The sequence below is a fragment of the Mauremys reevesii genome, linkage group 10, assembly GCF_016161935.1.
Source record: "Mauremys reevesii isolate NIE-2019 linkage group 10, ASM1616193v1, whole genome shotgun sequence".
In the NCBI taxonomy this organism is placed as follows: domain Eukaryota; kingdom Metazoa; phylum Chordata; order Testudines; family Geoemydidae; genus Mauremys; species Mauremys reevesii.
The window spans coordinates 54,798,330-54,816,828 of record NC_052632.1 but is presented as its reverse complement, the minus strand read 5'-3'; the positions used below and the strand labels follow the sequence as shown (position 1 = coordinate 54,816,828).

At 44.5% G+C, this 18,499-nt stretch overlaps 1 protein-coding gene across 10 annotated transcripts in view; it reads right to left on the bottom strand.

Annotated features, from left to right (window-relative positions):
- RHBDF1 (rhomboid 5 homolog 1) overlaps nt 1–18,499 on the bottom strand; it is a 96,160-nt gene that overhangs the window by 26,971 nt on the left and 50,690 nt on the right. For 8 of the 10 annotated variants that reach the window (XM_039490724.1, XM_039490721.1, XM_039490722.1 and 5 more), the window contains 2 exons: nt 15,563–15,693; nt 5,617–5,830 (listed from right to left, as the gene is read on the bottom strand). In XM_039490724.1, the coding sequence (XP_039346658.1) occupies nt 5,617–5,830; nt 15,563–15,693 (345 nt within the window). Of the gene's footprint in view, nt 1–599; nt 730–5,616; nt 5,831–15,562; nt 15,694–17,196; nt 17,322–18,499 lie in introns of those variants that run through there. The other 2 variants (XM_039490725.1, XM_039490727.1) reach the window with 2 other exon arrangements.

Here is an 18,499-nt window from a genome sequence, read left to right as displayed (position 1 = left end):
CATTCTTGGGGCCCTTTTCTCCCCTCAGAAAACACAAAGAAACATAGGAACTGCCTGACTGGATCAGACCAGGGCTTCATCAAGCCCAGTATCCTGTCTCTGACAGCTGCCAGCACAAGATGCTTCAGAGGAAGGTGTGGGATAATCTGTACTCCATGAAGGTCACACCGGGAGCCCTGAACATGAGGTTTTACATTCCTTCCAAAATGTTTGTTATCATTAACTATAACAAATATGGATAACAAGACTATCCAGGAGTGTACAATCCTCTTTGACTCTTCTTAAATTCTTGGCCTCACCAATGTCATGTGGCAGTGAATTCCACAGTCTAATTATCTGTTGTGTGAATGAGAGTTTTTCTAGGTCCTTGATCATTCTTTGGCTTCCTTTCATAGATTCCAAGGCCAGATAGAACCACTGTGATCATGTAGTATGACCTTCTATATAATACATGTCAGAGAACTTCCCCAAAATAAATCCTAAAGTAAATTCCTTCTCTGAGACCCCTCTAACTGTTCAATATCCTTTTTGAGATGGAGTGACCGTGCAGCATACACTGTCGAGATGGGCTGATTTATACAATGCATAATAATGTTTACCTTAGCATTTTCCATCCTGTATCCTAACATCTTGTTTGCTTTCTGGACCACAGCTGAGCAGAGGTCTTTATTGAGCTGTCCTCTGTGATGCCCTGGTCCTTTTTGTGATTTAATACAGCTAACTTAGACCCTGTAAGATGTGTAAATAGTTCACATTTTCCCCTCCAATGTGCATTACTTTGCAGCACATATCAGCATTGAACGTAATCTACATTCACCCACCTTAGTTAGGTCTCTGAAATTCCTCCATTCCTAAGCAGCAGAACACAAAAACTCCTTTCGGGTCATCCCTACTGTTCTGTAGAGCTGGTCAAAATTTTTAAGCTGAAAATTGTTCTCACCAAAAATTGTGGTTTTGTTGAACATGAATTTTTTTGTAGAAAAATGTCATCTTTAATTATATTGTTCAATATTTCAATGGAAAATTTTGAAACAAACTGAAATTTTTCATTTTGTTTAGTTTCAAATTGCATTTTTCATTTCATTTTGGATGGGGGAGGGTGTTTCCTCTCGCTTCCTTTTGGTTTTGTTTTTTTTTAAATACTCCCCTCCACCCCTTCCCACCAGAACATGACTTCAGTGGGACTCTCTGAGAAAGTAAAGTAAAGCACGTGTGTTTGCAAGATTGATGCCCCATTTTTGAAAATGTAACCCTCTCTCACTTTGGGGCTGAGGTAACCCAGCTGGAAGCCCAGAGAGGCAGCAGGAAGGAGTTCTGCAGAGCAGCCCTTGGCTGCTGGTTACAGGATCCCTGGTCTGGAATCTGATGTAGTGGGAGAGGCCAGGTTCCCTACTAGCCACCAGGGAAGGTGGCATGAAGCCCCTGAGAAAGGGACGTGGATGACAGAGAGCCCTGAGAAAAGGGAGTGAGGACACAAGTTCCAGTGTCAGAGATGAAGATCTGATACACGGTCTCGGACTTGGCTGGACTTTTCTGGTACCTTGCCAGAGGCGGACTCAATTGTGACCTGGCCAGAGGGCCTAGTTACAGGATTAGAGACCACTTCAGAGCCAAAGTAATGGGCAGCTGGGTGTGCCAGATGTGGGGAGAGACACTACACCATGCTTAGAAACAAGGAGGAACTCCAGAAATGAATGATCTCCTTCACATCCACAGAAATTTTTCACAGAAATTTTTACAGATATTTTTCATTTATTGCTGACTATTTCCAAAATAAGCAACTGAGTCAATAATTTCTTTAAATGTTTCTATTGTTTTTTAATCCTACCAAGTGATTAAGCTGACCAAATTTTTTCCCCAATATTGCTTGTTTAGAAAATGGAAAACGATAAACATTCTGATTAGAATTTTGGATAATAAATATGAAAAATGAACCAATTTTGAATCCTTCTGCGAAATTTGTCAATTTCTCAACCAGCTCTACTTGTAACTAGGGCTGTCGAGTGATTAAAAAAAATCATCGTGATTAATCGCACTGTTAAAAAATAATAGAATACCATTTATTTAAATATTTTTGGGTGTTGTCTACATTTTCAAATATATTGATTTCAATTACAACATAGAACACAAAGTGTACAGTGCTCACTTTATATTTTTTTTTATTACAAGTATTTTCACTTTATAAAAACAAAAGAAATAGTATTTTTCAATTCACCTAATACAACTACTGTAGTGAAATCTCTTTATCATGAAAGTTGAATTTACAAATGTATAATTATGTACAAAAAAAGGCATTCAAAAATAAAAAACAATGGATAACTTTAGAGCCTACAAGTCCACTCAGTCCTACTTCTTGTTCAGCCAATCACTAAGATAAACAATTTTTGTTTACATTTACAGGAGATAATGCTGCCCACTCCTTGTTTACAATGTCACCTGAAAGTGAGAACAAGCATTCACATGGCACTGTTGTAGCTGGTGTCGCAAGATATTTACGTGACAGATGCGCTAAAGATTCATATGTCCCTTCATGTTTCAACCACCATTCCAGAGGACATGCATTCATGCTGATGACGAGTTCTGCTCGATAACGATCCAAAGCAGTGCGCACTGATGAATGTTCATGTTCATTATCTGAGTCAGATGCCACCAGCAGAAGGCTGATTCTTTTTTTTTTTTGCTGGTTCGGGTTCTGTAATTTCTGCATCGGAGTATTGGTCTTTTAAGACTTCTGAAAGCATGCTCCACACCTCGTCCCTATCAGATTTTGGAAGGCACTTCAGATGCTTAAACTTTAGGTCGACTGCTGTAGCTATCTTTAGAAATTTCACATTGGTACCTTCTTTGCATTTTGTCAAATCTGCCGTGAAAGTGTTCTTAAAATGAACAACATGTGCTGGGTCATCATCCGAGACTTTTATAACATGAAATATATAGCAGAATGCAGGTAAAACAGAGCCGAAGACATACAGTTGTCCCCCAAGGAGTTCAGTCACAAATTTAATAAACACATTTTTTTAACGAGCGTCATCAGCATGGAAGCATGTCCCCTGGAATGGTGACCAAAGCATGAAGGGGCATACAAATGTTTAGCATATCTGTCATGTGAATGCCTTGCAGTGCCAGCTACAAAAGTGCCACGCAAATGCCTGTTCTCACTTTCAGGTGACATTGTAAATAAGAATCAGGTAGCATTATGTCTCACAAATGTAAACAAACTTGTTTGTCTGAGCAATTAGGTGAACAAGAAGTAGGACTAAGTGGAGTTGTAGGCTCTAAAGTTTACATTGTTTTGTTTTTGAGTGCAGTTAAGTAACAAAAAAATTCTACATTTGTAAGTTGCACTTTCCATGACAAAGATTGCACTACAGTATTTGTATGAAGTGAATTAAAAATACTATTTCTTTTGTTTATCATTTTTACAATGCAAATATTTGTAATAAAAAATAATATAAAGTGAGCACTGTACACTTCGTATTCTGTGTTGTAACTGAAATCAAAATATTTGAAAATGTAGAAAAACATCCAAAATATTTAATAAATTTCAATTGGTATTATATTGCTTAACAGTGTGATTAAAACTGTGATTAATCGCAATACTTTTTTTTAATCGCCATTAATTTTTTTTCAGTTAGTTGCGTGAGTTAACTGTGATTAATCGCCAGCCCTACTTGTAACCTTCTCTGGGCAGCATGCACTTGTGAAGTTACAGGATCCAAAAACATCACATTACACCTCCACAGGGCCAGAAATGAGGATTTAACTCTGTCCAACACAGCAAGAAAAAACTAATGCTGACTATGGCAGCAATTTCTATGCAGTCTCCTAACTAAAAGGCTGATGAAATACAATCCTTGGCAGATTTACAAATTCTGCCAGTATAGCATATAACCCTCGTTACCCCAACAGTTGTGGCCTGAGAAAGTTATAGGCTCTGATGGTTGGGCTCATAACCAAGAGTTCAACATCCAACAGCACAACAGAGCCGGTTTCTTTCCATTGTTACATATGGAGGTTATAAACTGCAGAAGCTACATCCAACAGACATTACAACTTCCATGTGGCTCCAATGGGTAGGGTAGGACAGATTATAACTTTTGTGAGGCCTGAGATGTGGTGCTCATTAACTTTACAAGTCTTTTATAAATTGGCACGCAGAAGAGGTTACTTTTAAGAACAAACACAAGGTTTTAGACAAAAGTTACAACTGCTGCCAGAGGACTGGATGGAAGTTCCAATATTAATGATCTTGACCATGAATAAATATTTTATATTTAAGAATACTTTGTTAAGGTGGTTCTGTGCCTGAGTTCTCAGCAAGGTGTAGAGCACAGGACCTGTTTGAAGCCACATGTAAATTATGAGTTGATTCAAGAGTTTTTCCAAACTGAAAAAAAAAAAAGCCATTTTTCTAAGCTCCATAACTCTAAAATGATTTGTTTGATTAAATCCAACTTTAAAAAACTTAAAAAAAAAAAAAAAGAGAGAGAGAAATTTCAAGTTTTGAGAAAGAGGAGAGAGAGCACTCAGTGGGCAGAATCAGAGTTAGACAATAGTCCATCCTTTACTATGGAGACACTACCAAGCCCTTACCCTCCTTTCTCCAAGACGGGATTAAAGACTGCAGATGGAGATAATTTCATATCCCATTTCACCATCTGGACAAGAGCAGCACTCTTAACTGATTTCATAATATCCGATCAATTACAAGGGAAATGCAAGGATCTGGGAACCCTTCAAGTTAGAGCTCAAGTGCTAATGAAGTTACCTCATTTGGGTTTGTGTACAGGCAGAATCTGTACTTTGGGAACACGGAGTAGGCAAGGAAGCTGGAAGCTTTACAGCTTCCCCTGGCAATTTCTGAGGGCTTGTGAGCTGAGAGTACCAGCCTGCTGTAAGAGAGCTGACACATAGGTAACTCCTGTGAAGTCATGAGATAATATTTCTGAGGATACTGAAAACTAGGGTATTGTCTTCAGCCAGCAAAATGTGAAGAATAAAAAAGTAAGTGCATTGCATGGCAATGGGGCTATTAGTATGAGACTGCAGTTAGGGAGGATAGGGTCTAATCTGGGTATCGGATGTAAACTGACAGTTCTCCTCTCAAAACTGCTAAATGCCCCATGTTGGAAGAGACTCTGACAACCAGATTTGACTAGGAAACTGGAATCTTGCTATGGAGAATTCTGAAAAACGCCTTCCACGATTACTATAATTCCTGACTAGTGCTCATATACCATCTCATTCAATAATGATGCCAAAGGGACAAAGACATGGTTCTCGGAGTCCTGGAAAAACAAATTGCAGAGTATAAACCATAGAGGTCCAAGTGGAAGTGACAATACTGATTATGGGAAGAGTGTGCTAAAACATGTGTATGAGATTTAGGAAACCATCCTTTCACAGGAAACTCTTCCTTTCCTGTAAGATCTTTGTTTCCACGTTTGACCTCTATAGTGTCTTGTGTACACTGATCTGAAATGTTCAGGAAACACTGAACCCTAAAGCAGGCTTAGCATCCAGCAGTGGGAGAGGGGAGAAAAGAGCCTTTTTGGTATATTCTGAAAGCTAATGAGCTCCATGGAATGGCCCTGGCTACTCCTCCACTGGACTCACCTTCTGCATGCCAAGTTGACAAGGCCCGACATAGAGAGGAGGAGGAGTCTCTGTGCTGGTGAGTGAGATGTTATCCTGGCTAGGCAGGTCCATTTCCCGGATGACCTGAGGTTTCAGCTTCCCATATCGCTGGCTGCAATGGCGAAGGCTTTTTCTCTGCCATTTCTGAGTGGCATCACTATCCTTGCTTACCCCAAACCAATCTGCTGTGCCCCTGAAAGACACCGACACAGAAGCACAGGGAAGGTTTGGGTTCGCTTAAATCATGCAAATTAGAGATAGAAAAGCCCCAGTGGTTCACACCTAGTCCATTCCCATGCAGGATTCTGCCATACAGTATATCTAATGGACTCTTCGTAGCTTGGTTTTAAATATGCAGTAAGACCAGGGCACAAAGTTTTCATCAAAACATTATTACAACAAAAAATGCCTTTTCTACCAAAACAAACATTTCACACAAAAAATTATTTTGGTCACATTTTTTAAGTTTATCCAGTGGAGAAAAGAAAAGAAGGGGCAGCAGGAACCAGGAGACCCATGTATTTTGTCATTTAGTTTGATTGGAAATTTTTTTTTAATGAAACAATTATTTTGTTTCTTTCAACATTTTCACAGAAAATACTTACCCATGTTGGACCAGGCCTAGTCCCAGGTGGTGGGGCCATGGCCCTTTCACAGCCTCAGCCATCTCACAGTCAGGAAAAGTTTCCTCATATTCAGTCTGAATTCATCTTTTCTTCTCCTGACTCCCCATTATTGCCCTTGTACTCTAAACAATCCCTCTCCCTCCTTGTGGTTTCCACACTGGTACTTAGCTGAAGCTTAGCATCAGCACCAGAGCGCCGCTCTGCTCCCTGGGATCTCAAGTTTTCAACAGTTTATGTCTGGGTTATAGGAGTACATGGCACTGAGCTGCCTGCTGCAGAAAGTTGAGAAAAGCTAAGAGCAGAAGGCTGTGGAGTGCCGCAATGCAGTCAAACAGGCCATCGGGATATTGCTAGGACTCTACTGAGAGCAGAACAGTTTGTACTGTACTGCTGCTGCTGCATCATCACTGAAAGGCATCTACATTCAAAGACAAAATCCCAGAAGAAGCCAGAACACGTGAGGGATGAAATTAGGAGCATTACAGGCCACCCCAAATGCAGGACGACAGTCATGCATTGTAGCATGCAGTGTAATTGTAGCCATGTCAGTCCCAGGACATTTGAGAGTCAAGGTGGGTGAGGTACTTACTTACCTCACCCACCTTGTCTCTCTAGTCATGCACTGTAAACAGTCCTAGAAATGTAAGATTTGCCACTGATCCACCATGCCTTTCCTCCAGCAGCGGCCAATACCTGCTGCTTCCGAAGCAGGCAAGCCACAAGAACCCATAATGCACCTAGCCAAGCGTTCAATGCTGTGAAGAAAAATTTCAAGTGCACACATGGAAGCATGAGATCATCTGATCCTCTGCATCAACTCCTTACTGGGAGTGAGGACATCCACTGATGCTGTGACACTTAGGGTGGGGTTTTAGCATGTGCTCATGGTGGAGGCCAGGGGGTATGTTCTGGAACTGAGAGGGAAGCAGACTCAGTTACTGATAGTTCATTGGGTTTATGCCTGGGCATCGAAGGGGAATATACCACTTTAGTATTAGCAGGAAGTAGGTTATGCCCTAGAATTAGAATTAGGCAGGGGCAAGATTCTGTTAATGCGGTTTGTGCCTGGGCAGCGAGAGAATAAACCCTATTTTTTGACTTATAACAAAAAGGTCCCTATCCAAATGGTCTGGATTATGTAAATACATATCCAATTCAAAGGCCTCAGACAGCCTCTCCTGTTAACAAACTCCAATTGAACCCCATTCATCTCAGACTGGTCCCCTCTGTATATCCCTTCCCAGATACCCACAACAGATGAGCCCTGCCGTGTCCCCCGAAGGTCAAAAGACTTTGCCTATTTTGATCCAAGGAAGAGAGTGAATTCTAAAATCAAGAGGCCCTCATGGAGAATGCCTTCATCCTGCCAGCAGCCTCCTCGCTGTCATTCCCGAGAGGGCTTCAGCTTAAGCAGCTTTGCAGATGGCAACTCCAGCACTGCAGCCCAGGAAAAGAGGTGGCTCCCATGCCATCTGGAGCTTTATAGGTTAAAACCAGCATTTTAGATTTTAGTTGGAAGTTAACCAGCAGCTAGTGTAGATTACAGAGCTCTGGTGTCATGTGCTCCCAGTGAGACACTCAATTCACCAAGCACACAGCTGCCTTCTGCACCAGGTCCAAATGTAGCCCCCATTGCAACAGTCTAACCTTGCCTGAATGAAGCAAGCAAGGTCTGCATCCAAGAGAAGAGAGCCTGTCCTTTGGACACATGCAGGTTGAACAAAGCCATCCTGGCCCAATGTCACTTGTTCATCCAACCAGACTCCAGATGGTGAACTCTGGTCAAGCACCATCATCTCCTCCTTGGCAGAGACACGGATAGTTTCCTCTAATAACAAACCCAGCACTCCCCACTAGTCTTCACCAGCCTGTGGATCTCACCTGACTGGAGTGACCCAAATTTCTCCTAACACCTCCAGCACCTCAGTAAGGTGATACAGGCCAAAAGTCAAGAGGAGAGAGGTGGCTCTGCACTCTGCTCAGGAGTCTATCCCCTCAGGATACTGTTCTGCTCCTACAAACACCAATAGATCAGCTCAAATCTGAACAATGTTCTCCATTTGCCCACAGTGGAAGGGACTAGAATCACCACCCAAGCTGACAAAGCCTGAATTAACTGGTCTGTCCACAGCCCAAAACAAACCCACTGACTAAGATTGTACAGGTGCTACAGTGGAGGAAAGAAACTCTCCTTACTTCCTGTGTGGCCACAGTGTAAGGCTTCAAAACAATCTTTATGGCTCAGTTGACCAGATTTGTCTCAAGACCAGCACTCTACCCATCTTCCCAGTCACTTCATTTGTCACAGGACATATGTGAACCAGGGTAATCTCTGAGGGTGAAGCCTGCACCTAGGGGCCACTCCACTGAAGGAAGAGGGCAAAGCATTTTACTGTCCTAACCAACCATGGATGGAACAATGTAAACGGATCATGCCTCAGAGCCCTCTGAACACCTTCCACTTCCATTAGCCACCAGCAAGACAGCCCCTTGCCCTGACTGCAGAGGACAAAAGAAGACAATTGCTCTGATTGAAGTCAAAGCTGTGATGGAAGGGGAGCTATCCTGATCTATTTGTAGCACTCATAATGGAATGCCAGGGTTATATTTATGTGCACCCTGGCCCTGAAGATGTGCCCTGTGCCTTTGCAGCTTTGGTGCTCTGCTGAAGAGGTTAAAGTGAACACAGGGAGGAAGTATGGTAATTGTTGTACTCCAGTGAGACTGAGCAGGTGTGGGGATTGGGCAAACTGCGTTTGTTTGGTTTCTTGGATAGTAACTTTAATAAAACCCCAGTTTTAAAACCTTCCTGGTCTGGGAGTGTAACATATCTCCCTTGCTATCTGAGCACCTTCCAGAGGCATATCAATCAATGGTGACTAGCATCTGTGTCCTGTGGGTCATTCTCTCTCTCTCTTCCCCTCCCCAGGGGACTGTTTATAATTCTGAGGCATTGTGTACACACAACTCTGTTCCCGTTCGCATGGCAGGGTGAAGAAGTGCACCCTGCACTTGGAGTTCCATGGGGCTCAGTCGTGCCTCTGGAAATTGGTTCCAGCTGTGAAAGAGGCCAGGAGGCTGAGGGCTTGTTAGGGAGGGAAGGAGGCTAATGGCTCATTAGTCAATTCCATGCTAGGTATTTTCAGCTTCTGAAACATTTAGTGGGTGTGATCATTCTTTCTGTTAGGTGCGCACATGACACCCACCACAGCAGGCCCCTTTGTTTGGATCCTGCCCAGGCGTCTATGCAGTAGGCAGCATGGCACAGGGCTAGCATCCGTGCACGGTTCAAAGCAGCCCTACCACACACATGCATTGGCTGGGCTTCACACTCAATACCATGGGTACCTGAAGAGTGATCGGGGAACTGACTGCCTTTTTCTCAGAGGCCTCCTGCCCGCCCGGTGCCCATGAATAGGCAAGGTCTGAATCCTCTCAAACCGTACCCGTCTGCTGCAAAGAAAAGAGAGCTGAAGGGAGAGAGCTTGCAGGGCCGGCTGGGAGTGACAGCAAGTGGGAGGTGCCTTTTCACATTACCACTGGGGGTGGGGTAGAGGGAGTGTATTGCATTGTCATTTATTCCTGATCATAACATCTTCACCACAGTGACAGCTGAGACCAGGTGCACCCAAGGCCATGCTCTGATGGACAGCACAACCTTGCTGAGAGAAGCTGGGGATGACAGAAAAGAGCCACTGTGCTTGTAACTTGCAGCAGGGCCTGGGGCAAGACACACCATCTTTCCACATGTATTAGGCCACAGACTCCCTTCCATGCACTTACACTCTTCACCTGATTTCCCCATGACTCCTGCTGACGCCAGAGTGGCCTGTGTCCCCCAGACTTCTGGAAGTGAAGCCACTTTCTATTTAGGTGCCTAAATATTATGGCTATCAAGCGATTAATCTCGATTAATCGCATTGTTAAACAATAATAGAATACCATTTATTTAAGTATTTTTGGATGTTTTCTACATTTTCAAATATATTGATTTCAATTACACCCAGAATACAAAGTGTACAGTGCTCACTTTATATTTATTTTTGATTACAAGTATTTACTCTGTGCAAAAACAAAAGAAATAGTATTTTTCAATTCACCTAATACAACTACTGTAGTGAAATCTCTTTATTATGAAAGTTGAATTTACAAATGTATAATTATGTACAAAAAAAACTGCATTCAAAAGTAAAACAATGTAAAATTTTAGAGCCTGCAAGTCCACTCAGTCCTACTTCTTGTTCAGCCAATCACTAAGACAAACAATTTTTGTTTACATTTGCAGGAGATAATGCTGCCCACTTCTTGTTTACAATGTCACCTGAAAGTGAGAACAATCGTTCATATGGCACTGTTGTAGCTGGCGTCACAAGATATTTATGTGCCAGATGCGCTAAAGATTCATATGTCCCTTCATGCTTCAACTACCATTCCAGAGGACATGCGTTCATGCTGATGACGAGTTCTGCTCGATAACAATCCAAAGCAGTGCGCACTGACAGATGTTCATGTTCATTATCTGAGTCAGATGCCACCAGCAGAAGGCTGATTCTTTTTTTTTGGTGGTTTGGGTTCTGTAATTTCTGCATCGGAGTATTGGTCTTTTAAGACTTCTGAAAGCATGCTCCAAACCTCGTCCCTCTCAGATTTTGGAAGGCACTTCAGATGCTTAAACTTTAGGTCGACTGCTGTAGCTATCTTTAGAAATCTCACATTGGTACCTTCTTTGCATTTTGTCAAATCTGCTGTGAAAGTGTTCTTAAAATGAACAACAACATGTGCTGGGTCATCATCCTAAACTGCTATCACATGAAATATATGGCAGAATGCAGATAAAACAGAGCAAGGGACACTGAACTCCTTGGCGGAGAATTGTGTCACAAATGTAATTAACACTTTTTTTTTTAACGAGCATCATCAACATGAAAGCATGTCCTCTGGAATGGTGGCCGAAGCATGGAGGGGCATGCAAATGTTTAGCATATCTGGCATATAAATACCTTGCAATGCCAGCTACAAAAGCCCCAAGCAAATGCCTGTTCTCACTTTCTGGTGACATTGTAAATAGGAAGTGGGCAGCATTATCTCCCATAAAAGTAAATAAGCTTGTTTGTCTTAGCAATTGGCTGAACAAGAAGTAAGACTGAGTGGACTTGTAGGCTCTGAAGTTTTACATTGTTTTGTTTTTGAGTGCAGTTATGTAACAAAAAATTCTACATTTGTAAGTTGCACTTTCAGGACAAAGATTGCATTACAGTACTTATATGAAGTGAATTGAAAAATACTATTTCTTTTGTTTATCATTTTTACAGGGCAAATATTTGTAATAAAAATAATATACACTTTCATTTCAGTTACAACACAGAATATAATATAGATGAAAATGTAGAAAAACATCCACAATATTTAATAAATTTAAATTGGTTTTCTATTGTTTAACAGTGTGATTAAAACTGCAATTAATCGGGATTTTTTTTTCAATTAATCCCGTGAGTTAACTGTGATTAATCGACAGCCTTACTAAATATGGATTGAGCTGCCCAACTTTAGGCACCAACACTTGGAAATCTTGGCTTTTACCTCTCCATGCGTCAGTTGCTTTCTCTCTAAAATGAGACTGATGCTGACCAGCCCCCATGAAAGCAAGGGCAGAGGCCAGGAAGCTGAATTAAACACTCCCAGCTTCCTCCTGGAAGTCTTGCTGTCAACTTAAACTCAACAAGGCCAAAACTGGGCTCTTGATCTTCCCTCCCTACCTCTCCATCTCAGCCACTGTCTACCCCTCCCTCTGGTGACCTCTGGCTCCTACCCTTTCATCTCCCTACACTGGAATCTAGGCCATGGGAGAGAATCCTGCTGATTCTTCTTTTTCAGCATCACTAAGCTCTGCTCTTTTCTTTCTGTTCACACCACTAAAACTCTCATCCAGGCTCCCATCATCTCCTGCCTTGATGTCTGCAGCTTCCCTGTTACACACAATGCTGCCCAGTCCACAGAACACAGCTGCTGAGGTCATCTTTCTGGCCAGCTCATCACATGCCATCCTTACATCTTTCAACTGGCTCTCCACTATCTTTGTATCAAATGTACATTTCTAGTCTTGCCCTTCCTACTTATCTATCCTAGCCTTTTATTACACCATTTCCCACCCTTGTCGCTCACTCTCAGTGCCCCATTTGCATCTCTTACAACTCCCTTCTGCCCATGGAATACCCTTCCAAGCTGGTTCACCAGGCCCATTCCCCACTCCTTAGGAATCTGGTGGACCACCTACAAGCCGTGAGTCAAAGACACTTGCCAAAGGCACATAAATAAAGAAAAGTAGTGCCCTTAGCAGACCCTCTCTGCTGTGTACAAGCCTGTGTGGAACAGCTACATTGTCCTACTGCAGCGTGTTAGATATCTTTTCAGAGCAGGAGAACATTTTCAAAAGTCCCTGTATGTGACATGAAGGCAAATGGGACTTCTGAGCCATTTACCCACCCAGGAATTATGACTCCCCAGTTGCACTGAGAGGGGCCTTATGCACTTCTCAGGGCTGTAAAATAACAGTGCACAAAACAAACAATAGAAACGGTCACTACAGTAGAGACACAACGCCAGATCCAGGCTACCAAGCAGAGCCCACAGCTAGCCCCAGCCTGAGAGAGTAAATGGACTTTCCAACATGCCCAGAAAGGCAGGACTCAAGCTCTGTCAGATCAACAGCCAAAGACCCAGCACCAAGCATGCCCTGCCCAGACCCAGGCCCAGGCCCAGAGAGTCAGATCTAGGGACTGTTGGCATGAGCAGATCATCTGACCTCAGCGCCTCGAAGGAGCATGAGCAGCTTCTCCACTATCCAGTGACCATTCTGCACCTGCTGTAGCCCCTTCACAGCCCCAGGAGCCCTCACCCCTCTGAACAGCACAAGGGGGAAGATTCATCCCCACATGTCTGCTAATGCAGGGATAGAGGGGAGGCAGCCTGTGCCTCTCCCATTTAGGGGCTGCCCTAACTTGTGCCCAGTTGCAATGGTCCCTATGGGTCATTACATGGGCGTAGAATTGCTGGGGCTCAGGGCTGAGCCAGCCGAACCATCTCCTATCCTCAACTGCCCCCTCACTTCTCTAGCCTATCCCTCGGAATGCACCCAGTGCTCAGAGCTCCTGCAAAGGTAGTGGTTCAGCTGTTGGGCCTGGCACACGGGCCACTTCTCCATGGTGTATTCCCTATTTATTGAGTAGAGTGCTCATGCCTGCCCCATGGCCAGTCTAGCTGTCACAAAGGTCATAGAGCAGCAATGAATCTGGCCCAATGCCAGGTGTTCAGGACTCTGTGTGCTGTTCAGGAGGGCTGAGAAAGTGATTGTTGGCAGGAAGGGAGTAGGTAGGAGATTAGGGAATGAATAGGCAGTGAACCCCAGAGACATCCCAACATACACCCCATCCTGATGAATGGACTTTCTGCCCTGTTAAGACTTGACACTGCTGCCCTCTGGATGGCAGCACTGAGGGCATCAACCCTCCAAGCCCCAGTGGCCTCCCAGTCCTCCATGGGGCAGGCACCAAGGGCAGATGCAGAGGGAGGAGCTCATCGTCAAAGGAGCTGTAGGCTCCTCTCCCATAAACGGGGAATGACCTCTTTAGAGCCAGCGGAACCGCATTAGCGGAGTATGTGAGATGGGGATCAAACCCATCACACCTAAGAGCCAGACGTACAAACGTGTTCCCCAGGTCACATTTTCGGAACATGGGGGAATGGGGGACTATTTAAAATGATAATTAGAAAAAAAGAGTATAACTGAGTGGGGAACATGCAGCTGTGCATGTTGTTCATCCACTCACACTGCATTTGTTCAGTGCCCAGCACACTGGAACCCCAGTTTTGTCTGGAGTGCTGACAGCTACTATAACATGATAAATATTAACCAGGCCAAAAGTCATAGGGCAAGGATCAGTAAGGAGATAGCCACACCTGGGAGAAACTGGATCAGTATGCCTAATACAGACAGAAAAGTCACTTCTGCCTGTTAATGTGACCTGGGGCTTCAGGATCAGTTGGGGATGCAGATGCATGTTACCCCAATATACAGACATCACTAACAAGGCAGGGGGTTGCTCTGAGTCCTGGGGGCAGACACCATCCCACCATGTTCTCCAGAACCCCAAAAGTCCCAAGTGCATAAAGCTGGCAGCCAAGAAAGCAGATGCCATGGGAACAGCTGCAGAGCAGCTCTCTCCCCCCTGCTCTACATCTGCATCACAGCCAGGCTGCTGTACAGATGTCAGACACACAAGGCAGGTGAGGTAATATCTTTTATTGGACCAACTTCTGCTGGTGAGAGAGACCAGCTTTCGAGCAGACGTCAGGCAGACATCAGCTGGTTCTGCCATTTCGAAAGGGGTGGTCAGACTACTTGCACAAGGCAAGAAGTGCATTGTTTGACACCCCATAAACAAAAGCAGCCTGAGGAAATTTGCTCAAACTTTCCAGAGCTCTCCCTTCTGGGCAGAGCCCAAGCCGAGAACACATCAGCTCAGAAGGGAGTGTGTGAAACTGAGGGCCTAAAATGGAGAATGGCTTGCAGCCTTCCCTAGAGGGGCACTCCCAGCACTGTGCAGAATTCTGTCCAAATTGTACATTTAGTACAATTCTGTCCAAACTAACTGTTGCCCATGGTCCCTCCAGCTGCAGCTGGATCTCAGACAGGGAGGCCCTTCGTTTCCATTGTTCTGGCAAAACAGCAGCTTGAGGTCATACTGGGCCAAGTTCAAATGGCCCTGAATAAGGGCAGTGCTGAGCTCCTGGCTCCAGAAGACATCTGGGAAGGACTGGGCCTGGGGCATAGGAGGACAACAGAAGCTCTTTGGCTATCACATACTGCTTCTCTGTGCGCAGCCTAAAAACCATGACCCTGTCCCCTTTGCGGTGATTTGAAGTATCTTCCCAAACACGGAGCACAATAATCTCCTGAAGGGCTTTGACCAGGATCAGAGAGAACAGGTAGTCCTAACATTCAGGAAATATTCTGTGCTATGGTACAGTAAAAATCATGATAAGGCGCTTCTAATGCAAGGAGGAGAGTGTAATGCAGCAACGTGGGCATGTTCTGCTCTCCCAGCAGCAGTTCTAAATAAAACTCTCCTTAGTAGAGGAAACTGCTCCTTGGACTCCACCATCCAGAATCCTGAGCAGGAAATTGCTGCATCTCTTCAGAGAGTGCAAACGAAGCCAGGAGGCTTGTCAGCCACAAATCCCAAGGCCTTCACCTTTCCCTCTTAAAACAGTCTCTGTGTGCACAATATGCCACGTCTTACCTTCTGATGGTTTGGGTGATGGAGGTCTGTCGTTGTAGCATGGGCCGCCGCACCTCGTTTGGCGGGGAGGGGATGCGGGTGTTCTCAGCAGGCATGCTGACGCTTCTCAGGAAGGCCTGGCGTTTAAATGGCTGCAAAACAAGTGAGGAGCATTTCAGTGCCCCTGCATTCATGCTGCACGTTCATTCCCTAGCAAAACCCAACAGGGACATGAAACACAAAGAAGCCAACAGTATGGCAGCTTCCCTAGTCAAGAGCTGTTTGTGCACTGTAGTGTAGCGCACTGAAGGGCACTAATAGCTCATGGGCTTTGCTACAGTTCTGAGTACGTGAGAGAGATGTGTCACCTATGGTCAGGGCCTCTCTCCCTACACATCCCAAGGCTCATAGAGCTGCAGACTCAGAACTGGGCACTAGTCACATGAGTGACGAGACGGACTTTGCCAACGTATCCAAAACACAAGACCTGGTAGTAATACAGGACTTTCAAGTACCCAAACATCTGTTGGAAGAGTAATACAACAAAACACAAAATCTCCAGTAAGTTCCTGGAGTGCACTGGGGACAACTTTTTGTTTCTGCAAGTGGAGGAAGTAACCAGGGGCATGGGAATTTTAGATTTCAATCTGACCAGCAGGGAGGAATTGGTAGCGAAACTGAAGGTAGAAGGTAATATAGGTGAAAGTGACCATGAAATGACAGATTTCATAACTCTAAGGAAAGGAAGGAGTGAAAGCAGCAGAACAAGGACAATGGACTTAAAAAAAGCAGCCTTTACAAACTGAGAGTGGTAGGTAAGGTCCCATGGGGAAAAAAAAAATCTAAGGAAAAAAGGAGTTCAGGAGAGTTGGCAGTTTCTCAAGAAGACAATATTAAAGGCATAACAGCAAATTATTCTGATGTGAAGGAAAGATAGGAATAATAGTAAGAGGCAATATGGCTCCATCAGGCACATTTTAATTACCTGAAAATCAAAAAGAAACCCTATAAAAAGTATCAGGGGGTAGCCATTTTAGTCTATATCCACAAAAACAACAAGGAGCCTTGTGGCACCTTAAAGACTAACAGATGTATTTGGATGAAAGCTTATGCCCAAATAAATCTGTTAGTCTTTAAGGCGTCACCGGACTCCTTGTTGTTCCTATAAAAAGTGGAAACATGGATGAATTGCTAAGAACAGCACAAGCAGGTAGTGACAAAGACTAAGGCACAAAATGAATTACAACTTGCAAGGAACATAAAAGACAATACGAAGAGGTTCTTTAAATATATTAGGAGCAAGAGAAAGACAAAGGAAAGGGTAGGTCCTCTACTTAGTGGGGAAAGAGAGCTAATAATGGCTGGCATGAAGAAGGCTGAGGTATTTAATGCCCATTTTGTTTCAGTCTTCACAAAAAGTTAATGATAACTGTAACCCCCCCTCATGGCCATGGATATGTCTGCAGTGCCCCACCCGTTTCCCCTTTTTCAGGGCTCCTTGGACAAACCACACAGTCTTTCTCCTCCAATCATACCCCTTCTTGGGGGTCTGTTTTCTTTATTTACAAAGCTCTAAAAAAAGCAAACACAAAGAAGGAATTTTTCCACTCACTCACAGAGCCCCCCACAAATCTGTCCCAACGCCTGGCTCTTACCTCAGAGCCTGGGGGCAGAAATGGTTTCCTCACAGAGCCTCTCATCAGTTTGTATCTACCCTATCCGAGCTGACTCCCTTGCAGCTTCTCAAGTGTCAGTCTCTGCCCCCAGAACGGCTTCAGCTCTCTCATAAGGAACCAGCTGCTTGAGGTTCCTTCCCTGCAACAGGTGTCTCTGACTAGCTCATTTAACAAGCCTGCTCCAGGATTCAAGTCTTCTGCAGGCAGCTCCCTCGCTCCCTTTGCTCTCTCGCAGTGACCAGATACTCAACACAATTAATATTAAAACAACAAGGGGGGAGGAACAAAAGCCAAAATAGGGAAAGAACAGGTTAAAGAATAATATTTAGACAAGTTAGATGTATTCAAGTTAGCAGGGCCTGATGAACTTCATCCTAGAGTACTCAAGGAACTAGCTGAAGCTATCTCAGATCTATTAGCAATTATCTTTGGCAAACTCATGGGAGGACACGTCAGGTGCCAGGTAACTGGAGAAGAAGATACATCGTAACTGTCTTACAAAGGGGAACAAAGAGGACTCAAGGAATTATAGACCAGCCTAAATTCAATACCTAGAAAGACAGAGGAACAAATTATTAAACAACCAGTTTGTAAGCACCTAGAGCAGGGGTGGGCAAACTATGGCCCACGAGCCAGATCCAGCCCCTCAGGGCTTTGGATCCGGCCTGCGGGATTCCCACCCCGCGGCGCCGCTCTCAGAAGCGGCCCCTGGGCGGGGGGAGAGGGCTCCCTGTGTTGCCCTTGCCTTCAGGCACTGCCCCCCGCAGCTCCCATTGGCTGGGAATGGGAAATCACGGAGATGCAGCAAGGGCAACGTATGCAGAGCCCTCCGCTCCCCCTCCCCTAGGGGCCGCAGTGCTTCCTGGAGCGGCACAGGGCTGGAGACAGGGCAGGCAGGCAGGGAGCCTGCCCTGGACCCGGTGAGCACCGCTGCCACCCCGGAGCCACTTTAGGTAAGCGGCACTGGGCCGGAGCTCGAACCCCTCCTGTACCCCACCCCCCAACTCCCTGCCCTAAGCCCCCTGCCTACACCCTGCACCCCAACATCCTTGTCCATGTGTTTGTTGACCCCCTCAAAGAATTTCAATAGATTGATGAGGCATGATTTTCCTTTACAAATGCCATATTGACTATTTGTCAACTATCATGTTGTCTGATAATTCTGTTCTTTCCTATAGTTTCACCAATTTGCCTGGTACTGAAGTTAGACTTACCAGCCCGTAATTGCCAGGATCACCTCTAAATCCTTTTTAAAAATCAGCTTTGCATTAGATATCCTCTA